Here is a 12,096-nt window from a genome sequence, read left to right on the forward strand (position 1 = left end):
ATTAAACCTGGCTCGGACAAAACTCTGATTATTACCAACCACTTTCTGTTATTTGCACTATCAGTTTATTTATTCATGTGTGTATATATTTATATCATGGTATATGGACACATTTATCTGTTTTGTAGTAAATGCCTACTATTTTCTGTGTGCTTAAGCAAAGCAAGAATTTCATTGTCCTATACAGGGACACATGACAATAAACTAACTTGAACTTGAACTTGATTTGTTTCAGGAGAATTTGTCAAGGCCGCACACGCTTCATCGGATGCCCCTTGGATTAATGGACAAGCTTCCACACATGAGTAATTCAGTCTCTTCGCCCTGATTTTGCAAATTTTGCTCGCTACCATAGATTATTTTCCTCATCTCACTACCGCACCCTTGTAGACATTGAAGGAATGTCGCACATGTATCATTCAGCACATGTTAATCCTTGCAATCCACTGATCTATGCACAGCTCATTGGAAATTCTATCCAATCAATCATTCCTCAAGGCCTTGCAAAAATATTCAAGTTGGTCAAAGATTGTTGTAATAATAACTCTGAGCTGCTAGAAAACACAATCCAACTGTTTATAGAAATCAGTTCAATTTTTTAAATCTTCTATCATCTTATTTTTCCCTACATTATTAATTGTTGAAAAACCCTGTGAGTACCTCTTGGCAGCTGTTCACTTCTGCATTGAGGCTTGTTAGCTTGCTCTAGTCATTTGGACATACAGGAGACTGCAGGTGCTGGAATCATGAGCAAAAGATGAGCTGCTCAAGGAACTCATCTTCGTCTTTGCTCAGATGAAAGGTCCTGACCTGAAACATCGACCGTCCATTTCCCTCCACAGATGCTGCTTCAACTGCCGAGTTCCTCTGGCAGCTTGTTTTTTGTCAATTTGGGGGCCGGAGATGGTTAAAAACACAAACTCTGCACTCCTTTATTAGCTAAGATATTCAGTGCAACAGCACAGAGATTATACAGACATAGAATGCTGATAAGGTTAGACAGAGATGGAAGAATCCATTGTCCTTACTTAGAGGAGGCTTTCCAAACTGTGACCTGAAACGATAATGTTAGGAGCCACAGACTTGCCATTCCTATGCTCTTCCACTTTCCAATCTCTGTACCTCTGAGTTCATCTAGCAGCTCTCTCCCAAGTGACCCTCCTCCAACACCCTGACCTAAATTGACCATTTCAGCAGTGACACCAGTGTAAAATTTCCAATCCAGTGTTCAATCTCTCCACGCTCTTGCTCCTCCATGTCTCTGTAAACTACCCAACCCCAATATAGCTTTCCCTGGAGCTTGTGCATTTATCCACTTCAGATCCCTGTATGGAGCAAAATAGGAGCAAAAGTATGCCACTCGGCCCTTCAAGCCTGCCATGCCATTCCATAAAATCTACAATGGGCCTCATCCGTTCTCACCCAAGGCTGCATTTCTCCCAATTTTTCAAAAAAATCACCGAACTCCTCTGAGAGATCTATCCTTCATAACTTTCCAGAAGCTGAGAATTCCTGAGATTCACCATCATCCTACCACTGGCAATCTCGCCTTCAACAGCGTGAATCCCAAGCTCCGGAATGTCATCACCACACCTCTCCACCTTTTGCTACTCCTTTACGTCCTGTTTTAATTCCTGCCCAAGTATATTTCTCCTCTCCCTATGAAATAAGTTCTGAAGTATTTGAGGGAAAACTGGTCAGGAGAAGTGTGTTATTGTGATTCCCTTCTTCTCTTTCAGGCAACGTAAAGAAGGCCAGCTCTCTTTGGTCTCGAGCGGCTGACTTTCCCTGGGTCCGACCGCGCAGGAGAAGGAGAGCGGTAATACAACCCCCAGCCTGCCACACCCATTACGTCACTGTTTGTCTCTGTGTGGTCTTCCTTGTCTGATGTTGTGGGCAAGGTTGGGGAGGGAGGGATAGGGGACAGTTCCCCCTGGGCCCCAGAGCCTCCACCATTGCAGGGACGGCTGTACACGAATTGGAATCAGTCAGAGCAGGTGGAGTCGAGGATGAAGGTCGAGTGACTGCAAACAGCAGTTCCCGATGGAGATGGAGTTTCACAAGGAATGTGTTTGGGATCACAAATATTAGTGCAGTGATACAGCTGGTACAGCCACTGCACCCGCAGCACCAGTGACCCAGGTTCAATCTTGACTTCGGCTGTGTGCAGTTTGCACATTTCTCAATTTTTCAGAAATTCCTTGAACTTTAGGTTCTCCATGTGACCCTGTGGGTTTCCTCCAGTTTCCTCCCATCTTCCAAAGACATGGGGATTGGCAGATTAATTGTCCATATAGTATGTTGTCTCTGGTGCATAGTTGAGTATAGTCTGAGGAGAGGGGGGAAAGTTGATGGGAATGTGGATAGAGTATAATGGGTTTAATGTAGGATTAATGTAAGTGTGTGCATGATTGTCAGTGCAGACTCGGTGGCTCGTAGGGCCTGTTTCTGTACTGTATCTTTCTATTACAGTAACTATAACGTTTTGCACTTCAGAATCCAAAAAAAGTCAAAGTCAAAGTATCCTTTATTGTCATTCAGAACTTTTGGTCTGAACGAAATTATGTTGCCTAGCAGTCATACATATAATAAAATAACAAAACACACAATAAACACAAATTTAACATCCACCACAGTGAGTTCACCAGACACCTCACTGTGATGGAAGGCAAAAGCCTTAAAGTTTTTGTCTCTTCCCTCCTTGCTCTCCCACTAAGTAGTTTATTTAATGCTAGTAAACTCCTTGTGTGATTTGCAAATCCATTTCAATATCTGTTAGTGTGAGGTGGTTCATTTTGCTCCTAGGGACTGAATTCACCGGCTTTTAAGGGCAACAAGGGTGTAGACACAATGAACTGCAAATGTTGCCTTGCTGCGGATGTAGTCACTCCACCAGCTGCATCACTGCACCCAAAAAAAGGCACAGAGTGCTAGAATAAATCAGCGGATCAGGCAGCATCTCACAAGAGCACGGGTCCCGACACAGGTGCTCTCAAGGCGATGTTTCGGGTCCCGACTTTTCTTCAGTTTGATTGTAGTAGGAGTGAGAAAGCTGGAAGGGAGGTGGAGTGGCACAATGTTTGGCAAGTGATAGGTTGATGCAGTTGAGGAGGGTATGATTGGCAGAAGGTTGGACAAAGGCTAAAGATGAAAAGACACCAAATAAGTTAAGAAGATAAGGTTAGAAGATGTGCAAAAAGTGAAGTCGGAGGAAGGAATATAGATGTAAGGGGGACAGAGGGAAGAGAAAAGGAGGGATGGATAACGGGAGGAGGGGATGTTCATAGGTTAGTTACTTAAAATTGGAGAATTGAATGATCTTACTGTTAGGCTCTAAGCTAACCAAGTGGAATATGAGGTGCTGTTCCTTCAGTTTGCGTGTGGCTTCACTCTGGCAATGGTGAAGGTCCAGGACAGAAGGCCATTATGGGAATGGAAAGGGGAGTTAAAATGGTTAGCAACCGAGAGATCCAGCAGACCTTGCCGGACCGAGTTCAAGTGTTCGGCGAAACAATCGCTTAGTTTACGCTTGGTCTCCTCGAGCATTTTTTAAGGCTCCTCTCCTAAAGGATGCCACATTGGGAGCACCAAATGCAGTGGATGAAGTTAGAGCCTTAAATATTTCAGGATAACCCAATAGCAGCAGCATGGTAGTGTTATATTGTCATTGAGAAGAGGGGACAAAGAAATCATGTCTCAATGAATAGAATCAAAGTTAATGTTCAGTTTACTTAGGTGGAGTTTGGTTTTGACACCACAGTGGTAGGACTGATCAGGGACAACAACGATTCAGCCTCTAGGGAGGAGGTCCAGAACCTGGCAGCCTGGTGTACCAATAATAACCTCGTCCTCAACTCAAAGAAGACGAAGGAAATCATCGTTGACTTCAGGAAGACCAGAGGTGGCAGACATACCCCCATCCACATAAATGGGACTGAGGTGGAGCACGTCTCCAACTACAAATTCCTCGGGGTACACATCTCAGAGGATCTGTCCTGATCCCTCAATACCATCAAACTGATCAAAAAGGCGCAGCTTTCTGAGGAGGCTTAAGAAAGTTCACCTGTCTCCCCCCCCCAGATCCTGTCCAACTTCTACCGCTGTACAATCGAAAGCATCCTGACCACCTGCTTCACGGTATGGTACAACAGCTGCACCACAGCTGACAGGAAGGCACTGCAACGGGTGGTGAAAACCGCTCAGCACATCATCGGTGCCCCGCTCCCTGCCATGGATGCCCTCCACCGCAAACGGTGTCTGAGACGGGCCGGGAAAATCATCAAGGACCCCTCTCACCCTAACCATGGACTATTTGCCCTCCTCCCATCAGGGAGGCGGTACAGGAGCCTCAGGTCTCGCACAAGCAGGCTGAGGAACAGCTTTTTCAATAACACCATTACACTGCTGAACTCACAGTCCCGTTGCTAGCTATCTTTAGACTCTCCCATTTGTATACAGTTATTTGGCTATGTACCAGTTTAATTCATCCACAGTCCACACATTGTTAACCAGTATTTTTATTTCTACTATCTTGCACTATGACCAGACGCTAAACTGCATTTCGTTGTACCTGTACTCGTATTTGTGCAATGACAATAAAGTTGAATTGAATAAGGCAAATTGTCTGGAGATGCTAACCAAATGGAGGCAGGATTTGTAAGGGCTGAACAGGGAGGAGCTTACATTAATCTCACAGGAGTTCACTCACACACACGCACATGACAGGAGCCAGTTAGGAGCAGGTTCGATAGGATGCTCAGGTGGTTGGAGGTTCAATATATATTCATAAAAGTGAATAATTCCTTCCATAAATTTAATCCAGGACATCACTCAGCCTGTTCTTTCCTAGACTAAAGTGTAGTCTCTCACTGTCCCGTCTAATCTGATATGTGTATCCTCTTGGTTTGGATAACATTCCAATGAACCTTCAGGATACAATCTCCATTTGCTTTACAAAATAAAAATTGTGCATATTAATCGTAACCTTATCATTAATTCTATGGGTTTTAATTCACGTCCCATACACGTGAAGACAATCGACTTGATGGAACTCGTTTCTGGGAACATCTTTGAGTTATTTTGAGGCGATGGTCCAATGAATGGGTTATTTGCTGTGTCAAGGGAGAGAGGGTGTAAATGTCATGTTATGGTTGTTGCTATTGACCATGCTCAGCACCTGTTGGATAGGTTGACTAATCAATTTCTGTCTCCTCAGGCCCATCGCCGGAGTGTCTTCTACGAAATGAAGTACCTGGAGCTCATGATCATTAACGACCATAAGATGGTACGGATTGCAATACTTCCTATAGTCTGCCAACCTACTAGCTTTGCCTGGGTCACAGTTATACAGCATGGAAAATAGGTCCTTCACACAAGCAAGCCAACTTGTTAGTTTAACATGCCACTGTAAATTGCCCCTTAGCATGTAGGTGACTCGTACCTGATGAGAATGAGGATAGAATAAAATGGGATTGGTGAAAGATGATTTATATCTTGTACCAATCACATTTTATTCCAACCACATTCCCATCAACTTCCATCAGATTCTACTAGTCACCTGCACGCTTAGGGGTAATTTATTGTGGCATGTTAATCTATTGGCCCACACTTCGTTGGGACATGGGAGGGAACCAGAACACCCGGAGTGAAACATGTTCGCAGGGAGAACATGCAAACTCCACACAGCCGCAGAGATCAGGGCTGATCTTAGATCTTTGGCGCTTGGAGGGGGTGGATCTTCCAGCTGCGCAACCTTGCCACCCATATGGCTGGAACACATACACACACACATGTAATTTGCATGCACCTTGCATTGTGCAATAAATATAACAGTGTCCCAGGAGTGTACTAGACAAGGTATGTCAGTGTGTTATTTGAGATGACCAAAATGTCGGTCAAAGGTGGAAAGAGAGGTCTAGAATGAAAAATGCTGGGTGTTCTCAGCAGATCATGCCACGTATATGGGACGAGAAACAGATTTAATGTTTCAATTCCAGGTGTTGGCCTGGAAAAGTGAAGTCACAAGTGGGAATGTATAAGGCAGGTACAGGCATGCCTGATGTCCTGGAAGATCTCTGTTTAGGATTATTTGCTTCCTGAAAATCTTGTGGATGTACTAAAGAACAGCACCAGGCTAGCCCCTGACAGACAAGAAGAGATGGGTAGAACCATGGGGTTACATGGGAAAGAGAGTTATTTGTAAACAGGAATGATCAATTCCAGAATTGGAGATTCAGGATACAAATTGTAAAACCCTGGAATCGTCAGTCAGGTAAATAAAGCTAGTTGTCTCGATAACTCATCAGTTTATGTATGCTGGTAGGGGTCATGAAGAGGTGCCCGCACTGCAATCTTCTGAGAACAATGTAAATCCAAGGAAAATAAATGTTGCCTTTCTCAAATTACAGAGAAGCATTATATAGCTTTATCCTCTATGATGAATGATCCATGTAATTGCAATTTATATTTTGGCTTCTTTAATTTCATTGTTAGCTCATGGATTGTGATAATATGCTCCTTTATAGCTTTGCTTCTATTCCACCAACAGAGGGTATCCCATGCGCACAGATTTATTTCCGTTAATTGTGCACAGATAACGTTTTGTAAACAAGGTTAAACTCGACCTGTGTAATTTGTTACAGTATTTGTGTGCTTTGCTTTCAATCCTTTCCTTTGTTAACAGACCTTTGTTAACAGACCACAGATTTATTTTTCTTCCCTCCTTTACCAAAAAATATTCTTTTTGTAAAAACTTGCTTGCAAATTAAACCCTCAATTGAATTGCAGCCTGCAACTTGGGTTAATGTACTGTCCACTGTTCACCTGAGCCCTTGGCTCATTCTGGAGACCAGTTGGGATGATAGAATCTTGCACACAAAGGAAAGTAATTCAGCCTATCAAGCATCTCCTGACCCTTTGAAAGAATTGTCCGAATTAAACCCAGACTCTGTTCTTTTTGCATATCCCACAATTCCCTTTACATTTTGCCACTGAAACTGCTGCCATCAAACTTACGTGTCTGCAATTCAAATTGCACCATATCTTTTAAATATAAACAATGTCATTACCGAGTCTGTTACCTGTAGCTTTATAAATCCACATCAATCCTTCTCCCTGCAAAACACTTCCAGCTTTATTGATTCTCGCAAAATTTTCCTTTGTTTTGAACACATTTAACAATCTCCTTTAACCATCTCTATTCAAAGAACAGCATTGACCCTGTCCTCATTTGGTTACCGTTCTTGTAAGACCATTCTGTACCTCCCTCATCATAAAGCATGAAGCATAGAGGAGAAAACAATGCTTCAGTGGAAATTCACCCGTGTTCTCGAAAGGCCTCTAATTATATTCTTGTTTCTATACTAATGATGAATATAAGGATTTTATAATCCTTCTTTACCACCTTCAGAGATTTCTGTATGCCCCACCTCTCCCCCTTCCAGTCTATTGTTGGAACACCTGTACAATTGTATTATTTGTTTTCTGTAATGGCTCTTCCATCCTGCCAGACTACATCGCTTCATATTTCATAGAGACGTATAGACTTATCAAGTTCGCACTAACCATTCACTAGCAATTTCCTCCAATTCCTACACTACTGCTACCACTCCCACAATACCAAGAGGAGGCAATTTACAGCAGCAAATTAATATTCCAATTCGTACATCTTTAGGATTTGGGAAGAAACCGGAGCACCTGGAGGAATCCCTTATCGTTGCAGAGAGAACATGCAAACTCCACATTGATAGCATTGGAGGGCACAATCGAATCCGGGTCTACCGTGCTGAAAAGCAATGTCGCTACCACCCACGCAACCAAATTGTCTGGGTGTATTTAGTGTCATAGAACCATAGAGCATGGAAACAGGGACCCGTCGACCCCTCCACCCCTCATCCCCAGCCAAGATTCCCCATCTGTTAGTTTGATTTGCCCGTGTTTGGCCCATATCCCAAGCTTTTCCTATCCATGTACCTGCCCAAGAGTCTTTTAAATGCTATTCTCCTACCTATGTCATCTGCCTCCTCTGGCAGCATGTTCCACGTACCCATCACTTGCGTGAAAAAAGTTTCCGTTCTGGTTCCTATTAAATCTTTCCCCACTCAACTTAACCTATGACTTCTGGTTTTTGATTTCTCTATCCTGGGATAAAGATTCTGTGCAATTATTCTATCAATTCTCCACATGATTTGCCACAACTCTGATGATCACCCCTCAGCCTCCTGTGCTCCAAGGAATAAACGGCTACCCTGCCCAACCTTTTCCTATAGCTCAGGCCCTCTGGTCCTGGCAACATCCTTGTAAATCTTCTATGCACTTTTCAGTTTAATGACATCCTTCATAGAGAAGGGTTACTAAAACTGAACACAACACTCTAAATGTGCTTCACCAATGTCTTGTACAACTGTAATATAACATTCCAACTTATATTCTCAATAGCCATCTTTACCACCCTATCTACGTGATGTCATTTTCAGCAAAATATATCTGCATTTCTAGATCCCTCTGCTCTACAACACTCCATGGGTACCCATCATACTGAAGGTCCTGCCCAGGTTTGACTTCCAAAATGCAACACCTCGCACTTACCTGTATTAACCTCCGTCAGCCGTTCCTCAACCCTCTTACCCAACTGATCAAGATCCTGCTGGAATTTTTGATAACCACCTTCACTGTTTAGGACACCACACTTTCATGTCATCTGCAAACTTAGTAATCATACCTTGTGCATTTCCTTCCAAATCGTTATTATAAATCACAAACGGCAATGGGAAAAGCACCGATCCCTGAGGCACATCACTAATCACAGGCCTCCTGTCTAAAAAAACAACCTTCTACCCTTGCCCTCTGCACCCGTGAAGCCAGTTAGCTAGCTCTCCCTGGATACCATGTGATCTAATTTTCCAGATTAGCCTATAAAGTCAGAACCTTATCAAATGCCTTGCTGAAGTCAGTATTTGTGCATTTCATTGAGTGTATATTCTCCTGGAGCCAGCTATTGCCCATTTCATGGTTTACTGTGCTTCCTAAATTTATTGTCATTGTACTAATTACACACTAACTTCAAGACCATTGATGTCTATTAGAAAGAGTATCACTGACCCCTGAGCAATACCATTCAATAGTTCCTTCCAATCTAAACTCAAACAATTCATCACCATTTGCTATTTTCTGTCAGTTAAACAACCAATAACATTTAGATTGATGAGCCACTATTTGCTGATTTTGTTTTCCCATCTTATTAGCAGGAGTCTTGCATTTGTTATGTGAAATATGCTCAGCATTAACCTGCCTTCTCATGGAATTTAATTGTGCATTTTCTTCTCTTGTCACAGTACAAGAAACGGAGATCATCCCGGGCTCACACCAACAATTTTGCCAAGTCTGTGGTTAACCTGTTGGATGCTGTAAGTATCCCGCTAGTTTTGTACAAATAACAAGCATTGAAGTAGAGGTAATTTGACTGCCACCTATTGTTGGAATTACGGTTGTCAGGTTGATACTGGTGGTTGTATGGAGAGGGCAGGATCTTTCTTGCAACACTAATGCCAAGAGTGTTTTATTGTCATATGTCCCAGATAGAACAATGAAATTCTTACTTGCAGCAGCACAACAGAATATGTAAACATAGTACACTGTAAACAATATAATAAACAAGAAAAAAAAATTCTGTGTGTAGGTATACACATACTCACATATACATTTACACATACATACATGCACACATACATACATACACGGACACATACGTACACATAAAAAATAAACAATAATATTGCAATAATAACAATAATAGTCTATGTAGTTCAGAGCTTATTTGGAGGTTGTATTGTTTAATAGCCTAATGGCTGTAGGGAAGAAGCTGTTCCTGATCCTGGATGTCAGAACGTTACAGTTTTCAGGCTCCTGTACCTTCTTCCCAATGGCAGGGGTGAAATGGGTGTGTGGCCAGGGTGGTGTGTGTCCCTGATGATGCTGGCTGCCTTTATGAGGGAGCGACTCTGGGAAATCCCTTCGATGGTTGGGAGGTCAGAACTCGAGATGGACTGGGCAGCGTTCACAACTTTTTGCAGTCCTCGCTCCTGGGCATTCAAGTTATTGTGAAATCCCCAGTTATACATTTTGTAGAGAATATTGGACACCATGGATTCTGGGCCAAACCTGCAGATGGGCCACTCACACAGCATGGACTGTATCATGGCCCTCACACTCAGCGACTCACTACATAAGACGCGGCACTGGCAGCAGTAAAGTGTGGCTGTCTGCCTGTGTCTTTTTTTTACTTTCCTTGTCTCTCTTTCTTCTCTGACGCCGTCACTTTGCCCACTCCGTCTCCCACAACTTCCCTCCATCTCTCCTACCCTCCCCCAACTCCCTTTACCCCCTCCGCTTCCCCCTTTCCACCCCACCCCCCTTCTTCATCAAATTGTGGTCATCTTTGCAATGGTGGTTGGCATGTACACAGCCAGATACCACATTTCCACATTTAACTAAAAGATAATTACATAATCTGCGGAAATATTTTTGGCTGAGGAATAAATTTGGACCATGACACTAAAAGGTGCTTTTCCTAGTAATGCACCTGACTCGTGTATAGAGTCACAGAGAAATGCAGTACCCTTTGGTCTACTGAGTCTTTGTTGACCATCAACAAGCCATTTATATAGCATTAATCCTTTTCTCTTTGCCCTTACTCAATTCAACACAGATTCCACCAATCCGTAGGTAGCTGTAGATGAATTGGCCACTACAAATTGCCCTTACTGCAGCGGCCAGTTTACCTACTGACCTGCAGGTTTTTGGGATGTGGGAGAAAACGGGGCACTTAGAAGAAACCCACATGATCACATGGAGAATGTGCAAACTCCACATAGACAATGCTGGAGTTTAGAATCAAACCTGGTTCTTCACCACTGTGAGGCAGCGGTCTATGGGCTGCGCCCATAGTTTATTATCATTATTCATTCAAAGCATAGCAACTGGGGCAAACCACCACTGCTTTGAGGATGTTGATGTGGATTTGACTTGCTGGTGGTCATTATTGGCCTGTAACCCGGGACTGGTTACATCATTCTCCTGACTGGAAGGCTGAGACTTCATTTAGTTGGGGGCGCTGGTTCCATCATTCTCTCATTCCCTCTCGAGCTTTAGAGAAGGAAGCATTGATAGTTGGGAGAATCAATCAAACTGGCTGTTTTGTCCTGGATAACTATTGTATCCTCCTTGGACCAAAATTGCCCTGTGGGAGACTTCATGTCTAATATCGCAGAATGGCATCTTACTTTATAGGATATTTCAGGTACTTGGCCCATAATGGGAATCCCCATTCCAATTGGCGCTCCCAACAGGAAAGGCAGAAGAATTTGTGGACCTCAGTATCTATTCCAATGCAGCTGATCCCTTTCTCAGTAGTTCATCCTTAAACTACCTCCTGGTTCATGAAGAATCTCAGTTCCACTGCAGTAGGAAGGGAACATAAACAATCACAAGGTGCTGCCTTGAACAAGTGTCTGTGTATCACTGGGAAACAATCACAATATCCATTATCCTGTTTGTGAGAAATACAATACAATACAATACAATACCTTTTATTTGTCATTTGAACCTCACATGAGGTTCAAACGAAATTTGGTTTCTGCAGCCATACAAAAAAAGAACCAAGACACACACCAACACAATTCAATTCACATAAACATCCATCACAGTGAGTCTCCTCCTCACTATGATGGAAGGCAAAGACTTGTCTCTCCCCTGCTCTCCATTCCTCTCCCGAAGTCGAGGTCAAAGCCCCCCGGCGGGCGCTAGCAAGTCCGCGGCCACTCAAAGCCACGCCGGGCGATGTAGGGCCCTGCCCCGGGTCTTGATGTTGGAGCCCCCGGCGGGCGCTAGCAAGTCCGCGGCAATTTACAGCCGCGCCGGGCGATGTAAGGCCCCGCTCCAGGACACTCTCAACCCCGCAATTCGGGCGGGAGAGAACTTGCTGTAGGGAAAATTGGTTGCGATACTTCCAACAGTACTGCAATGATTAAGACTTAGAAATGTTGCCTTGGCTGTGAAGTAATTTGTGATATAATTTATTCTGTAAATTTCTTCATAGGG

General features: G+C 43.4%; 1 protein-coding gene across 3 annotated transcripts in view; it reads left to right on the forward strand.

Annotated features, from left to right (window-relative positions):
• Positions 1-12,096, forward strand: part of adam23 (ADAM metallopeptidase domain 23) — a 142,219-nt gene that overhangs the window by 74,236 nt on the left and 55,887 nt on the right. For all 3 annotated transcript variants that reach the window (XM_033024369.1, XM_033024371.1, XM_033024370.1), the window contains exons 7-10: positions 236-305; positions 1,740-1,819; positions 5,216-5,284; positions 9,333-9,404. In XM_033024369.1, coding sequence (XP_032880260.1) covers positions 236-305; positions 1,740-1,819; positions 5,216-5,284; positions 9,333-9,404 — 291 coding nt within the window. The remainder of the gene's footprint in view (positions 1-235; positions 306-1,739; positions 1,820-5,215; positions 5,285-9,332; positions 9,405-12,096) is intronic.

This window comes from Amblyraja radiata, chromosome 7, assembly GCF_010909765.2.
Source record: "Amblyraja radiata isolate CabotCenter1 chromosome 7, sAmbRad1.1.pri, whole genome shotgun sequence".
Taxonomy (NCBI): Eukaryota; Metazoa; Chordata; class Chondrichthyes; order Rajiformes; family Rajidae; genus Amblyraja; species Amblyraja radiata.